At 41.1% G+C, this 25134-nt stretch overlaps 2 protein-coding genes across 10 annotated transcripts; both read left to right on the top strand.

The window, feature by feature from the left end:
• Nucleotides 1-746: 746 nt before the first annotated feature.
• On the top strand, nucleotides 747-13495 carry alx3 (ALX homeobox 3). Of its 9 annotated transcripts, none has more exons than XM_030421824.1 (8): nucleotides 747-859; nucleotides 2376-2721; nucleotides 3261-3402; nucleotides 4536-4690; nucleotides 6685-7003; nucleotides 11076-11347; nucleotides 12460-12582; nucleotides 12759-13495. In XM_030421824.1, exons 3-8 carry the CDS (start codon nucleotides 3396-3398, stop codon nucleotides 13104-13106), a joined length of 1224 nt encoding a protein of 407 aa, XP_030277684.1. In that variant the 5' UTR covers nucleotides 747-859; nucleotides 2376-2721; nucleotides 3261-3395; the 3' UTR covers nucleotides 13107-13495. The 9 variants fall into 9 exon arrangements, with proteins under 9 accessions (XP_030277684.1, XP_030277682.1, XP_030277683.1 ...); XM_030421822.1 differs by lacking the exon at nucleotides 747-859 and adding an exon at nucleotides 1368-1527; XM_030421823.1 differs by lacking the exon at nucleotides 747-859 and adding an exon at nucleotides 1368-1574.
• Nucleotides 13496-16958: 3463 nt separating this feature from the next.
• On the top strand, nucleotides 16959-25096 carry rbm15 (RNA binding motif protein 15). Its single transcript, XM_030421818.1, has one exon. It carries the CDS (start codon nucleotides 17117-17119, stop codon nucleotides 19664-19666), a length of 2550 nt encoding a protein of 849 aa, XP_030277678.1. The 5' UTR covers nucleotides 16959-17116; the 3' UTR covers nucleotides 19667-25096.
• Nucleotides 25097-25134: the final 38 nt, after the last annotated feature.

Below are 25134 nucleotides of genomic sequence, written 5' to 3'. Positions count from 1 at the left end.
TGTTCGTTCCCTTGCTGTGATTTATTATGACGCAACGGGAACAGGTATGTGGCAGAAAACTGTGAAATCATATGATAATAATATCCCGACCCTGCAGTCAAAAATTTGAAATGCTCGTTTCATTCAATCACCAGAAAAAAGAAACGTATCTTATTTCAGGAAAATTACGCCAAAGTGAATTTAGAGTGAAGATTTAACAATTTAAGATTTAACACATTAATACCCCTAATATTCTGCTTTTATTTTGAAGAGATAGCAACTATGAGAAGAGAGAAACTAGCCAGTAATGCTTGTTAAGCATTATTTTACACAAACTCATTAAAAAAAAAGAAAAAAAATTATTTGGAGTGTAATGCAAACTTTACACATTGATTTAAAGTAGACTTTAAGCAACATTACAATTAATATATTACAACTATTATTAACTATTATAACTTTTTAGCCTGTGGCATTTTTAGTATAACGTCACACTGAACGGTGAGTGAAGAAAAAAATTATGATTTTAATGATATAGTTTAATTCTATTTGATTAGCAAATACTATGCATTTTTAATGAATAAATAAGGGCGACCAAAACTAATTTAAATTTCCCATCCTTAGACTGTGATTAATTTATTTGTCGTCCGCATTTTTTTTTAAATGATATCTATTTAAAAGTATTTTTAACAGCACTATTGACTGACAGGTGAACACAGGTGCCGCATGTCTTGCAGTGACACGTTCAGGTCGTCTACTCACCGGAAACCCGCCGCGCCTGCGGGACAGGAGGACTTGCGGAGGCCCCTGTCCTCTGCCTCTGGATAATGAAAATCCTGTGATCTCCAGTCCGTGCTCTTCATAATTCAATCCAAGACCCCGGGTGAGGGGCAAAAACCAAAAACAGCATTAACAGCATTATAGCTCAAAGTGATCACTCCGTTTAATCGTTACATTAGTCTACTTTCCCCTGTCGGCGGAAATCCGTCAGAAATAGGCGAATTTCTTACCTCAGCCTTAACACTGCGCAATAATGGTGGAGATAAACAGAGGAGGATATAATGTTCACAACGAAATGTAGGCTGCCTCCACCTAAAGGAAATAGCCTTTATTGACCATTGCTAATCAAATGTTAGCTTATATTAGCATACGTCATTAAAATGGACGATTATAGCTAGTTTATATTTGACTTCAATCTTACTTTACCTAAAACCAGAAGAAATGGGATGATTGATAAAGTGGAATTTTGATGGACCAAAGTTATATAGCAATATATATATTTTACAAAATGGGATATTTAGCAACACATGCTAACAGTTAACTAGAGTTTGTTTTAACGGAAATTGCAGGCTATTTCTTCAGTCGACTCATTTACGCATGCGTCACCGCGCACCAGGGCCTCTTCGTCAACGGCTCTCCGTCCGCTCTAAAATACATTTAAGATTATTTATTTTTAGCTCTGGCTGGCGTGTATCTGTATATCAAGGCCCGGCTAGCTGATACATCCAGATGGTTTTAGCTAAGGTGCATGTTTACGGATTCCTGGAGATTGTGAGTAAGGAGCGAGGCTGCACCGGTCTGTCCTTCATTAAGAGCCAGTAAGAGCAGAGAGGCATTTATCACGACAGACGGAGCTTTCATAACCCGGTGTTCCCGCACACACACAGCATTTCTCTCTCCCTGAGCTACTGTTCCGAGCTAGCCTCCTCATTCAGCTCTCTGTAACTAATATAAAAGAGGTTACGTGCTGATATTAAGCTGCTAAAAAGTCAGAGGGTAAGCTAGGACCTGTACGGTTTCTTCTGCTTGCTAATGTTGCAGAGTTAGCTAGCTGCTCGCTTGCAGTGACAGATGCTTTTTATATTGCTATTTAACGGAACATTGTTATACGTGTGTATTTATGCCTAAAAGGTAAAATTTGCTAAGTAACAATCACAGAGAGCAGTCAATTTTCATGTACTGTAGGTTTTGCTATCTGTCGCAGGCCTTTTCAGCCTTTGCGGTAACTCTGGCTTGGGTTTGAACTAAGTGCTCCCAATTTCTCAAACTACAGAAAGAAAGCAACACACAGCATGTGTTGCAGCCGAAACTCTTTTATTATAAACCAACCATAGGAGAGCGAGGTCCAAATTTAAATTAACAAAGGGTGCAGGACCTGTCATAGTTGGTTTCTCTGCTCTGTCAAGCATCATGGTCCTTTGGTTTGAAGATCATCAGGGGGTTAATTGAGTGGCTGAAGATGTCGTGATCTTTCCAGCAGTGAAATGAATGGAAAAATGTTCTTTGTTTTATGCTCTTGCAAAGAAGTGTGGAAAATAATATTTTCATACGGTCAAATTCAAGGCAAAACAGTACCATCTACCATCCATTATGAGAAACCTTGGTCTTTTTCCTGACAGATACGTACTCCGGCTCATCTCATGTGTGTTGTGGCTATGGATCCTGACTTGCTGCTGACGCTCGCTAGGCTCCACTGTGCTCCATGATGCCTCATATGAGGTCACACAGAGGACAGCAACCCCACTTCCCATTCCCGTTGTAAAACCTCAACCCCCATCGCTGCAGCGGACTGGCTTAAGCTTCCCAGAATGCACCTCTTCAACCAGCTGACCCCGGGGTCGGCAGCTGTCAATCACGTCCTCAGCTGGCTGTGCAGCTTCTGGACATAGACTGGAGGATGTGAGGGAGGCCTCTGAGAGGAGCCCTGGCTCTGCGTATAGGATCATCTCTGTGCATTCATGGCGGGTAATTAAATTAGCTATCCTTCTCCTATTCTAATGCAAACCTCAGGTTGAATTGCCACCCTGTACGTGAGGGGAAAAGCCCCAGGCAGCGATAGCCAGACAAAGACAGCCTGCTTGTATGAAGCACAGAGTTGGACTCCATTCTAACTGGCTGTCTATGTTCATCTGGCAGGTTGATCTTAATAACTTCTCGATAACACAGATTGTCACTGAATAAGGTCAGATCTTTGAAGACTCTCCGCACCCATGACAGACACTTTTCACGATCAGGACATCACTATGACCTTTTAAAAGTCCAGTGTTATATGATAAAGAAGATTGGTGCCTGATTCATCGTTTTCACACAGCAGTATTTGTGTTTACACGTGCTAGCTAAAGGATGTAAGGTGTAACAGGTTGTGCTAAAGCCTTGCAGACTGACAGCCATGCAGGCCGAGAGGATGTAGTGGAGGGAGGGGTGGAAGTGGCTCTCTAGCCTGAGGGCCGCAGGGTGCGTGGTGAAAGTGCAGGGTCACCTTTATCCACGCTGTCTGTGCCCAGAGCCGCGAGGCGGCGGGGGGAGACCTGGGACTCCCAACAGGCTGAACTGATTTCCTGTGCAAGGTCATGCCCAGGACAGGCTCGGGGGACAAGGGATAAGGACCGCGGGGAGCAGCAAGCGGAGCTTGTCATGGTATGGACGGTGAGTTGTTGCTATTTTCTGCAATTTCCCTCCTGTTAACCACCACTTATTTCCCTGCAAATGGGTGAGGATAAAACGATGTGCTTATTTCATGAAGAACCCTGCTCTGTTTTGTTTGATGTGGGAGAGAAGTCAGTGTGTCTATTTTACCCGAAAAGATGGACTTTTCAGTGCATAAATGAACGGACTCCATCTCCTCGAGGAAGCCACAGACATCCACATAGGAGACTTTGATTCCTCAGCAAATACCATCCCCATAATCCTCTACATCTTTTGCTCTCTTGATGCAGTATTCATATAAACAGTGTTACCTGCGGCGGCTCTGAGATCATAGCGCAGACTTTCTTCCTCTTGCCCACATCTCTGGAATGCATTTACTCAGCTGGGTTCGTGAATTCACGAGTGCTCTGCTGCCTTGGGCTACAGAGGACATGCTTGTCACGAGATTCGAGAAAAACATATCCGTGTCCCCCCACCCCACTCCACCCCCTTTTTGTGTGTGCATCTTAAAACTCATACTCCCCTCTAACAGAATTATGAGGTTTTTAATGGTGGTCAGCCAGACAGTTTGACAAATGTTGGCAACTACACCTAGACTGAGGTTTACGGGGATGAATACACATTTAAGAGTGTGTAGGAGGGTAAAAGGTGGCACTGTGGTTGTGATTAACATGACAGCGCGGCGTTTTTTAGCCCCTATGCGCTGCTGACCCAAACATGTTAATCTAAGTCATGTTACTCATAAATGTCATTAGGCCTTACATCTAGGGTCACTAATCATTTTAAACTTAAAGGAGCTCTTCCTTTTCCATGCAAGCAGCCATGTCTTTGCAATTTGCGTCCAGATAAAGACTGGAATTTTCATTTTGTCCAAATGTACGCTTTATTAGGAAAGATAGAAATGTAGTGTAAGAGAATAATCTGAATAAGATTGTCAGTAGAATTATAAATGCTTTCCTGTCCCACACTATTTGTTATCCGCTATTTGTAATTGAAATTCTGATTGAAAGTTGGACTTTGTACAAAAGGCGATCCAAGTAAGAATCCGATCTCCGTTGGAGCCACTATTCACAGCTCCATATTTCTTCGTCCCTGCACTTGGATCTGTAACGCCGACACTTTTGATATCTCAGAGCTCAGAATGGATTCAAATGGGGCTTATGAGGCCTCTCAGCCCAAATGGACCTCATGTTTACACACTTGTCCATCAGCTGAGCAGCGTGCGGCCTCAGGTATCCAGAGAGATGGTGAGATGTCCCCAAGATCAGCGGTACCGTGTCTGAACCTGGTAAGTGCACTGTGTTTAGACGAGGTTCGCCTAGATCGGAGATAACATGTCAGTATCCCAAATCCTTTTATCTCACTGCTGAGTCTGACTCTCCTGGAGGATATTCAGTCAGTTATGAGCTGCATGGTAAAGAAAATTAATAACACATTTTGTGGACAAAGCCTCTTTTTCTGCTTTAACTTTAGTTATCATTTTTATATTGACTCCTATCAAAACAGTTGTCAAGTGAGATCAAGAAAAAAAAAATCCCACAAAGATTTAAGAATTATATTGCAGTAATTAAAAACTATATTTCACTGCAAGCTGGGACATGTTATGACCATCATAACTATTGTTTATCTGTTTCCATCATTTTAAGGGACAGTCAGTGTTATTCAGTACAGCCACAGGAAATCAGCGACAAGCAAACGTCGGGCTGAGTTAGTGTGCGCGTCGGGAGCCCGCATCGATAATGTACAGTAAATGCGTGCTTTGTGTTGAATCTGTGTGATCAAAAAGGTAATGATAATATGTTATGACATTATTGTACCGGGATGTTATTATTCTCAACAGTGCCGGTCGAATAACTAATCCTCCTGTTTTAAATAATGGGCGAACTGACGCGACAGTGTTTCAGTTAAGAGTTTTAAATTAATATTATTCAAATAATAGCCTCCGAAATCGTCATATTGTAAAGCTATCTGTATATTTAGATATAGTTTAATAAGATAAAGATACATTTATTTTTTTTTTAGTTGGTTGCCGACGCATTTTAAACGAAAGTTGGAGTGGGTTTTTTCCCTCTCTCTCTCTCTTTTAAAAAAAAAATAAAAAAAATAAACAACAATCGTCAATCGCAGGGAGTGTACAGTTAAATACATCATTTAAATAAACCTTTTACATTTAGTTTTAATACATTTACATTAAAACACATAAAATGTTTGCATAACATTGTTGTTGACTTTAATTAGTTTTGTTTGACCTCGGCAGTGCTCTTTTAAATTGATTTTCACAAGCTTTGTACTTGTAGTCCTTTTATAGTTTTTTCAAGATGGGCCCTTTTTAATGGTCATATATTTGTGTGACACTACAGTGAATTGTGTAGACCTTTTTTGTATGTGACGTTGATTATCGGTGCCTTCAGCGGAAGGACACATGTATTGGCGTTAGAATAATGCATCGACATCCAACGTGAAAAACAAATACAACAGGACTAGATATTCAGTTTGCTGAGCGCTTTAGTGTGCGCGCAGATTTTTTTAAGATCAAATCCAAAGGAAAAAATCTCTAAGGCTGTATGAACAGAACAGATTTAGGCCCACCCGTTGCGCGCCTCGTATGAAAAAGTACAGTTAGTAGAATAAAAAAGAGTAGCTAGTCGACATAAAAGTTTTGTTACGTATATAAGTCAGACAAAAACGAAAATAACAGACCTTGTCGTGGTGGACTAAAGTAAGAAAAGTGCGTTTTTATTCGGTCAATTTTCTGTGCGTAAACTGCGTGTGTATGTATGTATGTGTGTGTGTGTGTGTGTGTGTGTATAAAGTGTGTGTGTGTGTGTGAGAGAGATCGAGAGAGTGTGTGTGTATATCTGCTTCTCCTGTCCTGCTTCATTTGGTGATTAGAGCCATAACAATATATGAAATAGGAATTAAATGGTTAATTGGAGGGACAGAAACCACACGTGATTGAATTTTTGGCGGATTATATCAGACTGCTGGATGCTGTAACAGACACCACACACACACAAACACACACACACGCCCTCTCTCTCTCTCGCTCGCTCTCTCTATCACTCACACACACATACACACTCAGAGAGTCCAATCCCGGTTTCACGGGTCTTTGTTTCTGATCTGTTAAATCCCACCCACTTGACATGAACACAGAAGAAGAAAAAAAAACCCCTCACTCAGGCGCCCACACTATCAGCGCCCAGTCGCTGCTGTTGTCTCTGCTGCTGCTGCTGGAGCCGTAAGATGGACTCGGACAGTTGTTTGCCTTTCTCTTCGCAGAGCAGCAGGAGGACGCCGGAGAACTCCCCGCGACTGGAGCACGGCGGCTCCGGCTCCTTTCTGCCCTGCGATGAGCTGCAGAAACCCTCGCACCTTCCTCCCCCTCCTCTTCCTCACCGACTCAGCCTGCGCGGGGATCTGTATGCCACCGCCATGGGGAGATTCGGTGATGCGGCGGAAGACTTTACGCACGGCTCTGCCGCGGCCAACCCGCCCGCCTCACCGTCCAAACACAGCAAGTTCTTGGACAGTATAAACCAGGAGCAGAAGGGCACCGCGATAAGCGGCAAGCCGGCGTTTTACGAGAACAACTCGGAAGGTGAGTTGGAGTAAGTTGTGTGTTTCACACGGAAAATAAATGAAAGCATGAGTAAAGATAGGAACGACGAGTAGGGTAATAATAATTATAATTATATAATTATATAATTATAATTATTATTATAATTATTATTATTATTAAAAAGATGACACTTTTGCTTGGTATTACATTTGTCTAATGTATACTTGTATGATGGTCAATTTTTTTTTACAGTGAACTTTTTTTATTTTCATAAGACATTCATATGTAAAAGTAATTGATGCCAACATTCTTTTTTAGTTTTGAAGCCAATCCTTGCATGAGAATATTTGTTCCAATTTTGCCATTTAAAAAATCGCCTTCCTGGACAGGAAAAGTGTAAATATGAATAAATGGAAGAATGGCGGAATCAAATTAGAATAACCTTATCCTTTGCAAAGAATGTAAGAAATTAAATGACACAGATCTGTCAGTTGATTAGTTTTTTAAAATCTTTGTCAGTGTGCCAGTTCTTTTTGCAGTTTGCCGGTTTTGTTTGTGTGCCAAAGCCAGTTTTATACTCGATTTTTGTAGGTGATGGTTGTGATAAAAATGTCAGCAAGTTTTCTTTCACTTGACAGTCCTTGATGTAAAGTGAGAGAGGTTAAAGGTCAGTCTGGCAGCAAGTTGGGTGTGTCATTGGGCTTCTAGTCAGCAAACTGCTCTTTAGGCCAAGATTTGGCTTTACATTTCTGTATTTTAGCCCTTAGAGTCTCTCCATCACTTTAAAGTCTTACGTATTCTTTTTCTATGCAAGATATTTGTAATTTAAAACATTAGAAATCAGAATTGAGTTAGCATTTTGCAGCAGCTCAAATGCTGTCAGATGTATCAGCCTGTAAATTTCCATCTTGGGAAGAAAAGTGATGCCTGTAAATGTTGAACCAAAGCCTGGAGAAATTATGTGGTCTTCCACTTTATTTATTGGTGTTGATGATTCTGCAAAGCAACAGAGGATATGAGCGCTGATAAGGTCTTTGTGATATCTCCGTCCAGAATAATATACAACCGCTTGATTCATGTCCCTGCCAAAGATAGCCGATAGAATTTTTTCACAATTAGTTATGATAATGATATCAGCTCTCCTGGCTTAAAGTGGACTTTATTACTTTTCTTATAAATTCAGTGTAAATAAGCGAAGGAAGGCATGTAGGTTTTCACAATTCCTCTGTTTCCATGTGTGCGCACACAGGGCATACATACAAACGGCATACACACACAGGCATGCTTTTGCGCTGACAATTGTTCAGTGATAGTTTAATTTGTTTTGTGACTTATTAGCTTTATTACTGAAAATAAGTAGGGCTTTGCATGTGCAGAAAGTGTGTGTGTTTGTGTTTGTATCCACTCGTGCTACTTAATGTTTGTGTATTTTTGAGTTCATACACCTTCAAAGGCAGACTCGTCTTCCTGTTTTGTCTACAGTGGGAAGAAAGTTTAGTGACGGTGGGACTGGCCAACTCATTTATAACCCTTCGGTCACCTTAACACACTTTGAAGTTTTCATTTAGTTTGCAAGGATGTTTATTTTCAATACATTTGTGCAATTGTAATACATAATTAGTGAATTTGAATAAATCGGTGAGATGATCTTTCTAAATAGTTTCATACTAAATTTGCTTAATTTTTATCATAAAAACATATATTTTTCCAGCAAAACTGCCAAAATATTTTTCACTGTTCTCACCAATTAAAAGCACTCAGAATGTGAAAAAGTTGCTTGTTTTGATTTAACTCATCAGTGAATTTGAGGCTTTTAAATGTTTCCGAAAATGTTTATTACTATATTTGTCATACCGTCAAATTCTGACATGTCTGCCACAACGTATCGCACACAACGTATCCACAGGTACAATGTGTCGCTCACATTTTTTTTTACTACTTGTGTTTAAATACTTTTGGGAATTCAGCAGAATAAACTGTAACTAAAATGAATTCATTTCAAACTTTGCTATTAAAGGCTATGGTTGTTTAATCTTTTTATTATTTTTCATTATCAATCTGCTGTAATAAGTATCACAGATTTAAAACCATTAACTGTTATATATCCATTAAAGACGCAGAATCAAACATTTGTGTTAAAAACCGGGGTACCGTATTGCAGAAATTGAAAACCTGAACGTACAGCAAGAGAGGCCTGGAAAGGAGGCGTCTTAAATTTCTAGCGCGGCTATTTCAGCGTTTTAAAATTGACCCCCGTGCTCCCAGCATGATACTCCTACCTACACAATTTGAATTTATCCTCTATTTGCCGTTTCCCGTATTTCATTTACATCTCCAGTTACACTGCAGTGGAGGCAGAGCGGATGTGGGTGTTTGACAGGGTAAAAGCTATACAATGTCCTGCGGCCCCAGTTTGCAATCTGAACGCAGAATATTTTCAGCATGGACTGCGGCGCGAGGTGGGATCTAATGGACACAAGGAAATTAATGTTGCATTGAAAAGTGCTCTCTGTTGGGCTCCATATTGAATTAGGAGAATAGCAAAGTAGTGTCTCGGTCGCCCCCAGTGAGTGAATTTCCTGCAGATAGATGCAGAGTGAGTTTTGTTTTGGAGCTCAGGGTTCAACATAATGAACATGGACAACAACATCCAAACACTGCAGGAGGGAAAAAGCCCTTTGCATGGTCTGTTAACAGGAAGGGAAATAATGCTTTCAGATTTGCCCTTACTGATAAATGGAAAAAGCAGAATGTATATAATTAATTTAAACAATCATGTTCTTCATCAGATATAATCTTGTCAGTGCTGCATACTTGTTTTTTCGCTTAATGCTGCTTTATTTTTTTTTTTGTTTTTTCTTTTCTTATTGCCTTGTGGGTTTAATTCAAGCCAATTCACTGAGAGTCCACTGCCTAAATAAGGGATGTCTGAGATAATCACATTAAAAGGCTGTTTGGCTGAATTAGTCTTGTGTAGTTTTCTCAGGCGTCTCACAGATTTGAGTTTGGGAATTAGATTGGCAGGCATAAAAAAAAATAAGCAATGGATTAAAGTTTTTAATTTATATAACATAATGTTTGATGTGACACCCTCTTTAATTTGATTTTATGTGTATAATGATAAAATGTTGTCCGACTGCTGTGTGTGAGAACCATATCCAGGTCAGAGTGTGCTGTTTAATACAGCAACTTTAAACTATTTCTCTGGCAGTGAAATTGAGAGAGTAATTTTCTTGCTTCCAAAGCACTGAGCTTTTCCTCATATGTGCGATTTCCTCACAATTAGAAAAAATCATAATTTACATTGACATGTTGGTGGTATTTCTTGGGGTCATACTCAATCCTCCTGAACCCCTAAAAAAGAGATTAACAAAGTAGTTTAAATTATTTAATTCAGACTTTCTCAAGAGTGTCTGACAGCGACAACATGGACTCCAATGGTCTCCATACAAATGTTATAAAACAGATGACACAGTTGGTGATGTATCGGTTGTATCTGAGAACTTTTATTTTCCTTTTTCTTTTCTTTTTTTTTCATAAATTAATACAAGACAGGATAAGTTGCAAAAAGGCTCACTTTGGTAAAATAAACAAACAAGTACATTGAGCCTGTATGTATATGACTTTTGAGTACTTTTCATAACATTGTTTATGGTACCGCTGTCCTGCGAGTTGCCAACATACAAAACATATTTCAACTGAATGTGCAGAACACACACAGTAATAGTGTTTGATGTTTTTACATTATTTTAGGTTTTTATACTAACCTAATGTAACATTATGGTATTCTGGAAATTATAAGGTATAGCATAGTTAAATTGAATAATTTAAATGATATATTTCTACACTTTTTCCTGAATTTTTAAAAGCAAGAAGGCACTAAATGATAAACTGTTTGGGATCTGGCTGACGACAAACAGACAGAATTCCCATCACTCGACACAATATATTTGACAAAGGATCAGACTTAAACAGCGTTAAAAGAAATAATCTTGATCTCTCATCCACATCAAACAGTGAACTGATGCAAATACACTGTACAAATTAAGTCATATTTATTTTGAAATGTATACAATTGTCTACCTTTTTCTGTGTACCCTCCATGCTTCAGTCAGGGAGAAAGGACCTCTAAAGATGGGCTATCCCAGTATCGGCACAGATTGTTGTGGCAAGCTGAAAGAGCCAGGCAGCAGTTTACACGGGGACTCTATCGCCGACTCCATCGACCTGTCGGGTAAGAACAAGAAGCGGCGCAATCGCACAACCTTCAGTACCTTTCAGCTGGAGGAGCTAGAGAAGGTGTTTCAGAAGACGCATTACCCCGATGTGTACGCCCGGGAGCAGCTTGCCCTGAGGACCGAGCTCACAGAGGCCCGGGTTCAGGTGGGTGCTAGGGCCACTCCCTATCTTTTATTTATTTTTTTTTTTTTGCTGTCTGCAACATTATTTTGCCATGTCAAACTCTAATTCAAGATATTTGTATATTTTGACCAGTAAAATCCAAACCCATGTATGTGTGTGTACAGGGTTTCTTATTACAGGTATCTAAAGTGAAGTTGCATATATCTGCAGTGTGACCTGTGGATATATGCAATTGAACTATATTATATTCTAGACTATATCTACGACACATCATAACTCAGATTCAACATTTCTTAAATTTCCCTCAATTAGAAATATGTGCATTGTCATTTAAAGATTAAAAAGTTTAAAAGGGCTAAAATGATGGTGTAGATAGCTCAAATAATCATAATTTCCTTATAGGTATATATCATCAAATTATACATATCCTGAAAAGAACGTTGATTAGAGATATCTTTAACTTTCATTCTGCTAAGTCATAATGTAATTACAGATATCTTGAATTACAGTTTTGACTAGGTGAAATGGCCTTGCAGTTATGTCAGAAGTTCAGCAAGTTTGGAGCAGCGTGCTATTCAAACATGCTATATCTCTGTATCCATATATTAAGCCATTTTACTGTCAGTTTTGACAGGGTTTTTAAAGCTGTGGCTTGCGCATGGCTTCATTCATCAGCAAGAAATGCAGATGATTTAATTTCTGTAACAACATGATACGCAACCGCCACTGCCTCTGCTGACGCTGTTCAAATTCTTTGTTTAGCCAATATGCAATGGGAAGCCTCAAATTAGCAATGTCATATCCATCAATTGGGATTGGTCATTATGATGTCTGAGATATCTAAAGCTGTTATTTCGAGTAGTCAAAACTGAATTTGATATCTGCAGTCACCATTTAGGATACGTGACAAGTTGAGTGTAATTTATAGTGGCATCACTGCTGATACCTGTGATTCAGTTTTGACTAGTCAAGACTGAATTACACATATCTCTAACTGTCTTTTGACCAATCAAATTACGTAATAGATAAAAATTGCACAAGTCAAGATGATGTAATATCTTTCATTTTAAGTCCAGTCAAACTGATAACAATATACAGAACCTGTGCGCATCCTATATTTTTGTATTTGACAGGTTTGGTTCCAGAATCGTAGAGCCAAGTGGAGGAAACGGGAACGCTATGGGAAGATCCAGGAGGTCCGCAACCACTTTGCTACTTATGATATCTCTCTTCTCCCTCGCCATGACACATACCAGGTGGGCCACTGCAGATCTTAAATGACATGTGATGTCGTGTTGTTTTGTTTATCAATCTCAATCCTGCCTTTGTTGGTATTGTACCTTGAGTTTTTCACCATAACAAATTATGAAGGTTTCCATGTTCATTCTGTTTAATTCAACATGTGTCCCCTTCAAATTCTCTTCTTGTCCAGATGCAGGGCAACCTGTGGCCGGGGGCAGCTTCAGGAGGAGGTGGTGGTTCAGGTGCCGGCTGTGTCCTAGGAGCTGACTCCATCCCGTCGTCCTGCATGAGTCCATACCCTCACCCCCACAGCAATCTGCAGGGCTTCATGGGCATGCCCCCATCCCCTGGCCATCCCCACCACCACCATCCGCCTCACCATCCTGGCATCAATGGCCTCTACTCGCTCCATGGCTTCCCAGGAGGCCTCGGGTCCCCTTCCATTGAGGGGCCTGATGCCGAATACAAGCCAACGGGCCTGGTGGCGCTGCGGATGAAAGCCAAAGAGCCAGGCAGCATCCTCTCCTGGCCTACATGACCACAACAGTGCCAGTTCCCCCATTATGCACTGACTGAGCCAAAGCATATTACATTCCCGACCCATAGACAGAGCCTGGTGTACACACCCACCTCAGCATATGACTCAGATATTTCCTCTTAACATTTATATAAGCCAACTTGGAGACTTGTCACACTCCAGAAGATCTTGGAATAGGAGTTTCATGAACATTGAGGGCTACTTGAGCCTCTTGCATGAAAATCCAGCGCATTAATGGGAACTTTCAATCTTAGTTTGATATCACAATGCTGAAACCAAAGAGGAAAAATTATTTAAGCATGTAAAAATTGTAATTATCATATTAATCATTGTTTTTTTTTGTCTGTTGTTCTCTATAGTGTGACCAGTAATAAAGGCCTCCATCTAAAGCATCTGTCTTATTCAATAAGCAACTATTTTTGGGGAGAGACTATCAAAAACTGTAACAAAAACAGTCTCGGACAGAATTATTTTAGCCTTGACATGACACTTTTAAAATAACGATTACCAAAAAAGTTGACCAAAAGTCTGTGTCACAACTTAACTGGGAATGTGGTCATGGGGCAAAAATGCTTTGCAGGCTGTGGTTGCCATAAACACAAAGATTTCCGCTGTGCGGGAAGTGAGCTTCTCTGTGTTTGGGAAGCGCACAGAGAGACCGTACATGTGCGCCTACTTGGCCGCACTCCAAGAGGCCTTCAGGTAGCACCTCATGTATCAGGAGCAGGTGGCAGGTTCATTAATGAAAAGCTAACTGAGCGACCACACTTCACTATTGATGATAAAGTGGAGAGCCTCCCACGGACGGTTGGCTTTATGGTGAGGCAGGCATTTCTCATTCACATCTGGCATCAGGGGTAAACCCGACCAAAAGGCTAATGAGTCACAGTTTAATCTGAGAAACTGGGGTTACCATGGCTCAGAGCGTAAATGTTTACTTACGTTATTCATTGAAGCCAGTACAACTGTTTTCTGCTTTTAGTTATTAATATGTGTGTTTTCATGTATAGTCTTTTAAAAGAAGAATATGATGTGAATATCTTATGGAATACGTGTATTCTGAATGCATTCCTAATAATTGTTTTCAGGAAATCTCCTTGTTGTGCATTACCCCAAACAATTTACTTTATTGTCAAGGAAACACTGAATTGCAGGGTACCATCCCATCTGGTGTAAATTACTAAATACCAACATATTCATGTCAGATGTGCAAACATTTCAATCTGTGCAAGATGGAAAAAGCAACCTTGAATAGAGAAAAAACAGAGCTCCACTGGTGGACAAAGCCCTCCCAAGCTCCACATACTCCCCAGGACCGCGCATGGCTTACGGCGGAATATATTGGCTCTCCTCTCCCATTGCTTGCTTCACCATGACAGCCACGCTGGGGCAGATTAGCTGCCATTCCCGCAGTCTGTGCCGGGGTTTTGTGTGAGCCACGGACATGTGGTTCCAATAGAAGAATGCACAAACCCATCAGAAACACTTTCCACACCCACAGCTTCAAATTCCAGCCAGGCCCTGGGAGACTCTTACTGCAGTTACATAGCCCCCTTGATTAAATCCCAGATTAAGTGGAGAAGATAAGAAAAGCTGTCAGTATGGATAAGGGATTGAGGCGATGGTCATCTTTCAGAAAGTTGAAGAAATAGCAGATGGTGGATCAATTTTAATATTTATTTTTAGAGATAGAGAGCAGGTTAATCAAATGTATCTGTCCATGAGCAAAAAATAGGAAACTCAGTGGCTTAGTGAGTCTGATTTGTTAACTCTTGAAGAATCAGGACAGCTGTAATAGAATATTTCACATATTATAAATACAGTCTGGTTTATTCCACTTTAGAAAGGACATGCTACCCCAATCTTAAAGTTTTGATTAAGTTTCCATCAGATGGATTTGGGACACGCTTTGATCTATATTGACTCAATATATCAGCCTCCAAAAGCCTTATAAGATTTGTCAGAAATGAAAAACATTGAGTTAAGACTGTACAGTGCTGGGGGCAGTTATTAACTAAGCATCACTCCATCCTGTGTCAGGGTCATTGGGTGAAGACTGTCACTAGAGTCTGGAAATTACTATACCCTTAGCCTCATTAATGGACAAAAAAAATATGATTTAATGCTCATTAAAATCTGCAGAGCTGCCTGCTGGCCACTGTTCTGAGCTTTGATCTTAACAAGATTTATCTTGGCCTTGAAGTGTAGCTATTGTGACACAACAGATCCTTGAAGTAGTAGAACAGCATTAACACGTTCCAACCAAGCTAAAAAATATGGCTGCGCACTCAAATGGTGGACCGAGGCAAGTTGAGGGAAGTTTGTCATGAAGTATTTGGCTGTTTTTTATTTGTCAGTAGAACTTCATGACAGAAACCCTTTATATTAATAAGTTCCAAACTCGAGTCCACTTTTTGCACCAAACTGTACAGTGTTCACAAAATGTTACTACACATATCCGCAAGTTTGAAAGGGAGCTGATAGGAAGGGCAAAAGTGGTGGGGACATAAGGGCACAGATGAAAAACCTTTTTTTTAAAATGGTCTTCCGGATGTGCAATTTTAGGCAATGAAATTAGGCAATCATGTGAGGTCTGAGTAGATTATTAATGTAGGGGGAAAGAAATTGCAAAATGACGCATCAAAATTATATTTTATCTTAATCTTAAATAATTGTCTTTTTTTCTTGGCACATTTGAGCTAATTATGCTTTTAAAAAGTGACAGGGACCAGATCGTCCATTTCAAAAAGTTTAGTCTTTAGCCTTATTTTTTTTTTTTACAAAAGTTTAACTCGTAAACAAAGAGAAAACAACTCTGATAAATGTTTTTATTTTGCTTCATTCCAAAACGTATTACTCTTATTATTATTGCTCGTATTTAAAAGTGATCACAAGCATAGAGGCCTAGTGTCAACCTTTTGGCACATACTTACTTACAAGGTTCATTAATGACTAATTACACCTCTGCAATGTCATAAAAAAAACAATCATACTGTGATTATTTTGGACAAATATTGCTATTGTGACATGATCTATGATTAGTGGATTAGTAATGATTATCAGTGAAAAAAACTAGAATCATGAAGATGTGACATTCGATGGGGTCTGTACCAAACAAACATGTCTTTCTTACATGTGGAGAACAAGATTTGACATGTTTGCAGCACTACATAATACTGTTTCCTCACTCCTTTGAGCTTTATCAAAACATTGCACACTCTTGGGATTTGGATACTGCAATTAGCCATACTGCAATCTTGATTATCAGAACCCTTTTTTTTTTTACTCAGGAAGCACTGAAATTCAAATTTGTATCATTACAAAATTCTTTAAGTTATGACTTGAACTTTGCCACTGTACACCTATGAGCATATACATCACAGCTGGTTTATCAGAAGCTTGCATTTTCCACAGAGAGAAAGGCCATGTGCCTTTCCAGGGTCATTTTTACGGATTAGTTAGGGGTTTATGGGCCACTGTGCCTTTTGAGCTACTGCCATCTTGTGGTTTACTTGTGTAAAAGGTGTCTCATCTCTCCCAACATAATGATCATTCCATTCCCCTCCTGTGAAATCCTAGAGTATTTTTTATCGTCACAAAATCTTCTCAGTACAGATGTGTAGTGTAGTCGAGTCATGTGACTGAGGAGGGACACATCAATCATTCTGGGGGCCTCAGATATTAAAAGAATAATTTTCCTATGTGCTAAAATTATTTAATATTGTGAGGCCATGAGCGAGTTTTTCACGCGATGATGAAAAACATACAATTAAAGTTTCTCCAGAGGATGATTGACAGGCGCATTAAAATTTCCCACCCACTTTTTCAACCAATCAGAGGGAAGAGGCGGGACTTCGCGCTAATCCTTACAAAATGGCGGCTGTTGTTGTTTTGCCGCAGGGTCACTGAACAAATCCGTTTTTCGATGCAATAATTTTTTGCACTAAATTGCATAAACAGCGCAAAAAAACAGACCAGGCGTCCCGACGGTCGGCTCCGTGTGGACTGAGATGAAAGGTAAAGAGCGGTCGCCGATTAAAAAACGCTCCCGGGCCTTGGACGATATTCGAGACAGGGGAGGATGCCACCCGACCAGCAAGAAAATGGGGGCTCTGTCCGTTTCCAGTGGGAGTAATAATGGAAACAGCTCGACCAAAAGCGACGGCGGCTCGACGAGAAGGAGCCTGCTCGGCGAAAAAAGAGACAGAGACTTCGACGGACATTGTCGGACTGGGAATAACCACAGTTTGACTGCTGCCGCTAGCTCCGTCGGCAAAAACCACAACCTGAGCCTGACGCTGGATTTAGCCTCACCGAGGACAACTTCCCGGGGGGAGCAGCGGGTCCAGCCGCCCAGCGCCGAGAGTGAGTACAAGACCCTCAAAATAAGCGACCTCGGCACCCAGCTGAGCGACGAAGACATAGAGGATGGACTGTTTCATGAATTTAAAAAATTCGGTGACGTGAGTGTTAAGATAAGCCGCAGCAACGATGAACGGATAGCGTTCGTGAATTTCAGGAAGCCCGACGACGCCAGGGCTGCTAAGCACGCCAGGGGCCGGCTGGTGCTGTACGACCGGCCGCTGAAAATTGAGGCGGTGTACATCAACAGGAGGAGAAGCCGGTCCCCCGTAGAGAGAGACTTGTATGGTGCAGCTCAAAGCCATAGACATTTGCAGAGACCCCTCTCGCCCACCGGGCTTGGATATAGAGACTACCGGCTGCAGCAGCTGGCCCTGGGTCGGCTCCCCCCTCCCCCGCCGCCCCCTCTGCCCAGAGAGCTGGAGAGGGACAGGGAGTTTGCCCTGTTTGAAGCCAGGGCACGTCCAGCTTTCATTGCAGAGCGAGCAGCTTTTCGTGAGGAGGATTTTATATCGCCAGAAGATGACCAAAGAGCCAATAGGACGTTGTTTTTAGGTAATCTGGACATAACTGTAACAGAAGCGGACCTGAGGAGAGCTTTTGACAGGTTTGGGGTCATAACAGAAGTGGACATCAAAAGACCCACACGGGGACAAATCAGCACGTATGGGTTTCTGAAATTTGAGAACCTTGACATGGCCCACCGTGCTAAGCTTAGTATGTCTGGCAAGGTGGTAGGCCGCAACCCCATAAAGATCGGTTATGGAAAAGCAACTCCCACCACACGTCTGTGGGTGGGTGGACTCGGACCTTGGGTCCCTCTAGCTGCACTGGCGAGAGAGTTTGATCGTTTTGGCACGATAAGGACCATTGACTACAGAAAGGGAGATACGTGGGCCTACATTCAGTATGAAAGTTTGGATGCTGCACAAGCGGCATGCACACACATGAGGGGCTTCCCGCTGGGAGGCCCAGAGAGGAGACTCAGAGTGGACTTTGCTGATGCTGAGCATCGTTACCAGCAGCAGTTCCTGCAGCCTCTCCCAATACCACCGTTTGACATGGTGGCTGAGTCGTTTGTCCACCGTGCCACTCCCGAACCTCTGCGGGTCAGGGAACGGACTCCACCGCAGCTTCACTTCAGGGAGCGAGAGCTCTTTCCTGGAACTGAGTGGCCCAACCCAGCTATACGTGATCGGGTACGTGCCTCACCCTTTGAACCTCTAGAGCACTTGGAACGTGAGCGGCGGGCACGGGAGCCCTGGTCCTTGGAACGAGAGCTGCAGGGACGAGAACCTGCACGCAAGCGCCGTGTACTGGAAGATGGACGCCACATAGACCACTCCCCTGACAGTACCGATAGGACAGTAAGACGCAGGCGTGCTTCTCCGGATGGTAGTCCTGGAGGTAGCAGCAGAGACGGAGGGCGCTTCAGTGACTCAGAACGCCCCCTGCGGGGCGAAAGAGCCTCCCCCACACGAGAACATCACAGTGGACTAGAAAGGGTTGGGGCTGAAAGGAGACTCAAAAGCCAGAGTCTTTCTGAAAAAGGACCTTCAAGCAGCACTGTTTTAGCAGTTGGAGAGCGTAAGCGCAAAGCTGGCGATGGTGGTAAGGGGCCAGCCAAGAGAGAACGTTCTGAGAGCAGCACCAAGGGCGGTCAGTCATCCAAACCTGACGGCACCAGACTCGGTTTGGCCTGGCATGGCATGCTGTTGCTCAAAAACAGCAACTTTCCAGCCAATATGCACCTGCTGGAGGGCGATCATAACGTAGCCAGCGACCTGCTTGTTGAAGGCACAACAGGGAGGCAGGTGAGCGAGCTAAAGATTACCCAACGTCTCCGTCTGGACCAGCCCAAGCTTGACGAGGTGTCCCGACGCATCAAGGTGGCGGGTCCCGGCGGCTACGCCATCCTGCTGGCAGTTCCTGGCGCCACGGAGGATGCATCTTCGTCTGACCCTGCAGCTTCAACTCAGCGGCCCCTTCGCAACCTGGTGTCCTACCTCAACCAAAAACAAGCAGCTGGAGTCATCAGCCTGCCTGTGGGGGGCAGCAGAGATAAAGACAACACAGGGGTTCTTCATGCTTTCCCTCCCTGTGATTTCTCCCAGCAGTTCCTGGATTCCTCTGCCAAAGCTCTGGCTAAAAGTGAAGAGGACTATCTGGTCATGATTGTTGTTCGTGGAGCATCTTGAAAAACATCAGAACACACTAAGTTTGAGTGGTGTAAAAAAAAAAAAAAAAAATCTGCTGTATGTCAGTAACTATTGCATGCTGTGTGTTCTGCATTATGGGGTACACAAGTATGGTTCTTGAGTGTTTGTATGTTGCCATGTAATCCACTAAAAGGACAAACACTGCCGTCCTACAAAACTAAAAGGATGTGTGTTTTTGAAATTATTTTCAAAGAGTATAAATTGCTCTCAAGGTCATAAACCTGCAGTAATCCAGTACAGTGAAACAGGAAAATATGAGGAGAATTTGCCGAATCAATTTTATTTAAGAAGAGATGCATCAAATAGGAAACAAATATTTGGTTCATTCACAGGTTTAACATCGTACCCACCTCCAGTTCCATTACAAGTAAAACTAATGTAGAAATGCAATGAATGGACACAGTAACACCTCAGACTCCCTCAGAAGCTACTGTAGTGTCATAAGCCACATCTATCAGACACAGTATTAACAAAATCTTAAAATAACAAGCTTAACAAAGTTCACTTATACTGTGCTGTCTGAGATTGTATAGGTGTTGTTGTGTCTGTCTCCTGCGCTGGTATTTATGAGGGGAAGGGAATTAGAAAACATCCATTTTCAAAGCTTTGAATTACAGTGCAATAATATTTCTACTATAATCGCTTTGTTTGATGGATGGAGACAAAGGAGTGCATGACATTTTTGAATTGAAGGTTTTCAGTAATGGTGTAGTGAATGATTTGGTATTACAGTTACAAAGCTAATCTCTTTGGAGAAGGAATCCTGGTTACATTTTGAAGGTCAGAACATGTTGGACAAGTCTTCTTCAGCACAACACACTCACCAGACGTGTTCTTCTTGCCTTCCACAAGTCACATACTTGATGATAAAAAGATAGCTGTCCTGAATGGAGTTTGGTGTACTGAAGAAGAGTTGTACAATGTGTTTTAATTTTAAAGGTCTCTAGATACAAGTCACCATTTCAGTTACCTGTGTTGTGAATAATGTTTGACAAATGACAGATTATGTTCAGGTTCATGGTTTGGATTTGAGTGTATCTATTTTTAACGTGTGCCGCAATGTCGGAACACCAAATTGCAAGATAGACAATGAACTCAGTGTGTGTCCACTGGTCAGACTATGTTGTTATGTCAACTCAATGTGGAATGCTCAATACTAACAGATGTGAGGTTTTTTTTGCCCAGGGGACAGCCCATAACACAACACATATAGCGTAGTAAATCAAATACTAACATGTTTTTCATTAATTTTTTTTACTCCATATTTTATTTCGTGCATCTCTATGAAAATCTACAGTAGTAATGGATAAAAAAAAAAAAGAAGCTTAGAGGTTTGTGTTGTTTCATTTATTGCTCTGAAACCAGTTGGTCCTCCAAGAATAATAATATTCAGTATCAGTAAAATGTTGGTACAAAGTAACCTGCTATTTGTTCAGTGTAATTTTAAAGTTTTAAAAACAATTTAACAGTAAATGTTTGAATTTAAAGTCTGAAGAGCAAAATTGGACAGTATCTTACTCATGTCTGCCAACATGTTCCCAAGGCCTACTTACCGTATTTTGTTTTGACATTGTATGTTCGTCATGCAATAGTTACCCACCCTGAATTATAATTTGCTGAGTTTGGTTTAATGTGTATTGAAAACATTGATATGTCGGAAATCTGTTACATGTGTGAACACATCACACCCACTTCAACGTTGGACTCATGAGGAACCAAGTGCAGAGCTGAACACCTCTGCAGAGAAGTGTTTGTGAGTCCTCGCTAATGAGGCAGCTTTTAAGTTGTGTGTCCCCTCTGCACCTGTGATGACTCCTGTTTTTAAATGGAAAATTTGAGCAATGTACACTTGTCAACAATGTCATGGGAAAGGAAAATCCGTAGAGCCCATGCGAAGCTGTTCACATACCTGCAAGTGCGTTTGGGCACTTAATGTGACCGATTGTCAATAAATTGTTCATTTGAAGGGAAATATGTTTCTTCGATGGAAGTGAATTGAAGAAAAGAGCTGCCATGCCTTATTGTGTTTCGAAGGAGTTTGTCACTTGAAATTGTGTTTTCCTGCACACGAAAAAGGGAGACAATTAACAGTTTGTTTAGCACCAGAAGAGAGACCCAGGATCACTGACAGGCTTTTTCTGAGCTTCTAAGTTGCCCATCTTAAATTACTCCCGTTACACCCACATCTGTTCCTGTTGGCATGAGAACACCTGATCAGGATCGAGGAGCCTGCACTGCCCCTTGTTTACAGCCAGTTTGCAGTGTGAAAAGGTGACCGCTGTGCAGTCCGGGAGCTGAGGGCTGGAGCAAACAGCAGCACGTGCCAGTATCCTGTTGTCTTCCCTGCTCATAACTCAAAAGGTTTCATGTGCGTTGTTGCTGGTTCTGAATAGGAGCTGAGGAAACCCCATCACCGCCTGTCACACACTCCACTCGGGAGATTGTGGGTGACGCTGCTCTGAAATTTCCATACAGTTCAGGGTGTCTCGCTGCAGAGGCCAAGCTGAACCACTGGGCTGATTTGTCTTTATTAAACTTTGCCCAGTTATGATTTGATTTGACTAAATGTTTGGCGCAGGGAAGAGGATTGGCCCAAACCTCAGCTAGGAATATTGTTTGCTCCCGTCTTTGTGTTCTCCTCTGATTGAACCCTCTCCGAGGAGACGAGTGAAGAAGTGTTTTGCCGTGCTGAAGCTGTACTCCATCATCATCTGAGGTCGGCTGCAGCATGGAAATGAAACATGAACAGGGCAGATTGTTTACCCTTTTCGACATCGATGGAAGGAATCCAAGCTGCGGATGCCACCCCTCCCCCAAATTCTTCTAGGAGACCTGTTTGTTTAAGTTTAAGGCCGCTTTACACAGGAGAGAAGGTTTTCCATTTCCTCCTGCCATCCATTTTAGTCATATTAGTGTGAAAACAAAAGCTGTGTCCTGTGCTGAGAAGGAGCCCCACACTACACTAGAGAAACATTGCCATCTTGAGGACCGTGGTGCTCCTGCTTTCCCCTCACAGTCTACCTGACAAATCACACTCATGCACATCAGACAGCCAGGACAGAGCTGGTATCAGTGTCCGACTGCTGTGTAGAAACGGCATGAGGGTGAGTACAGAGGAAAAGTGCTGTCTGCCAGGTCTGTATCGGTGGCAAAGGCAGCAGTGGTAAGTATAAAGTGTCAACACCACATGTTTTATAATAACAAATGCAAAGTGGCAAACTTGTTTTTTAAGCCAAAGTCATTACTGACATTATCTCAACTAATGGCAGCTGGCATTAGTCCAGTTGTGTAAGATAATTCAGTGACACATCACATAGTGCTGCTTTGTTCAGCAGCTTAAGAGTCAACAGAACAACTTGATGATGAATTGTCTCAAACGGTGAACACTTCAGTACCCAAATGTATTTTTTGATAATACACTCACACAGGGGCTTATGTTTACATTAATTGCAAAACTGATGTAAGAACATCAGAAGTATCATTCATGTGAGGATTTATTATGTCTGATAAAAAAGAAGGCAGGCAGGGTTAATATGATGTGGTCTCTGAGAAACGGGTGACGTAGGACTCATTGTTTCTCGCAAAACAAAACCAGCTTCAAGCAGCTCGAATATATTCATGTTGAACACTGTCAGTACGCAACTCCTGATAGATAATGTTATTGATCCTGCTAAGAGGGAACCTTATGATAATTTCTTGTGCAAGACTGAAGCATTATTATCAGTAACCAGCTGGGCAAATGTTATTCAAGGAATTATAATAACATTAAGAAGTTGCTTCTGCTACAGAATCATCTTTTGCATTAGGAGATGGGCCACAAATGATAACCTCCAGTTAATTAAATGCAGAATATTAATGTGATTTTCAGAGGAGGTCATCGTACATCATATGCCACCAGCCGGCGATCAGAATATAGCTTGTGAACATAAAATCAATCTATGGTCAATAGGTGTTGAATCTAGAAGCCGGCACTTCACTGATAGTAAAATAAAGCTTTTTGAGCAGCTACGTGCCACCTGTCAAATAAATCACAGCCAGCTAAATATTCACTCGTCATATATCAATCATAATATTATCTGTGGCTTAGGGTTCTGTGCAGAAATAAAAGATATTCACAAATTATGGTCAGTAAAAAAAATAAAAAATACATAAAGAGAAATGAGCGTTTGTAGAAATTGATTTATAGGCTGGACCCTGGTTAGGTTTTGTCTTGAGACACTGCTTATAAAATAGGCTAATTTTTACCTCTTAAAACAAGGAACTGTAATATTTCCCAAATTTGAAAGATGACTTTTTGAAACAATGTACCAACATCTGAAGAAATTAAAACAGTACATTAAGTCCATCATTGAAATATACTGACTCTGGTATTATTGCACCAGTTTTCCAAATAAGTGTTCTTTCTATAATCTAAACCAAAATATGGTAAATATTCAAATTTTATTCCAGTCGTACTACGATATCTCAACATTGTGAAAATGCAGACTGTGGTAAGATTTGGTAATGTACAATCACCTCAGCTCAACACTTCTCATTTCATAGTATTTGCTAATGCGTATTGCCAGAAAGGTTATCTGTTTTACTCGGAGCCAACAGTAATTCACTGTGATGCTGACATGGATTTTTTTTCAGCTAATACAATATCCGATAATTAGCTGTTTCTTATGTCTGATAACAATGAGATAACTGCTAATTTCATATTGATGTAGTTAATAACCTTTTAGTTTATTTGAACCTTTTATTTTCCTTCTGGCAGATCACAGACCAACTTTAAAAGTGCAAACCACTGTATGTCAGTGCGTAGACAGTGAAAGCAATCTGGATTCATATTATTTACTTTATTAGTTGACTAAAAGTTCACTGATATTGATGAGTAGCAGATAAATAATATGAATTTCCCAGTATCAGGCCAACAAATGTATCAGTTCAATATTATTGTGCATCCCTAATAATTTATAAAAGCCACAAATAATCAATTTCACACTTGACTTATGTTATACATGCTGATCGCAGTGTAATTCATCTTAGTGTAAAGCCCCTAGTTGGATATAAGGTTACTGATAAGCATTTATATCTTGTAAAAAACAAGCCTTAACTTGCCATAACATTCATTTACACTGTCATAGTAAACATTCACATGTTTGTTTCCTTTACAGAGTTTCCTGAACAGGTGCATCAGTTTGTTTCCTGGCACTAAACACAACATCAGCTGACGTCTGCTGTAAGTACATGTTGGCTTTGATACCATTATTTTTACAATATGAAACAAGAAGTGAAATAATTGGAAACATTTGTTGGGTTTACTTTTGAAAACAAAATGAAAATGACTGTAATATATAAATGAATCATTTGTTTATTCAAGTCAGTATGTCTTAATAATGTCTCAATAAAACATGTTGAAGATGTCAATAGTTGTGAATGTGTTTGTGGCATCAGTGCATTTATTG

Source organism: Sparus aurata, chromosome 7 (assembly GCF_900880675.1).
Source record: "Sparus aurata chromosome 7, fSpaAur1.1, whole genome shotgun sequence".
In the NCBI taxonomy this organism is placed as follows: domain Eukaryota; kingdom Metazoa; phylum Chordata; class Actinopteri; order Spariformes; family Sparidae; genus Sparus; species Sparus aurata.
The sequence above is the reverse complement of the archived record's forward strand: the minus strand, read 5'-3'. Positions and strand labels throughout refer to the sequence as shown.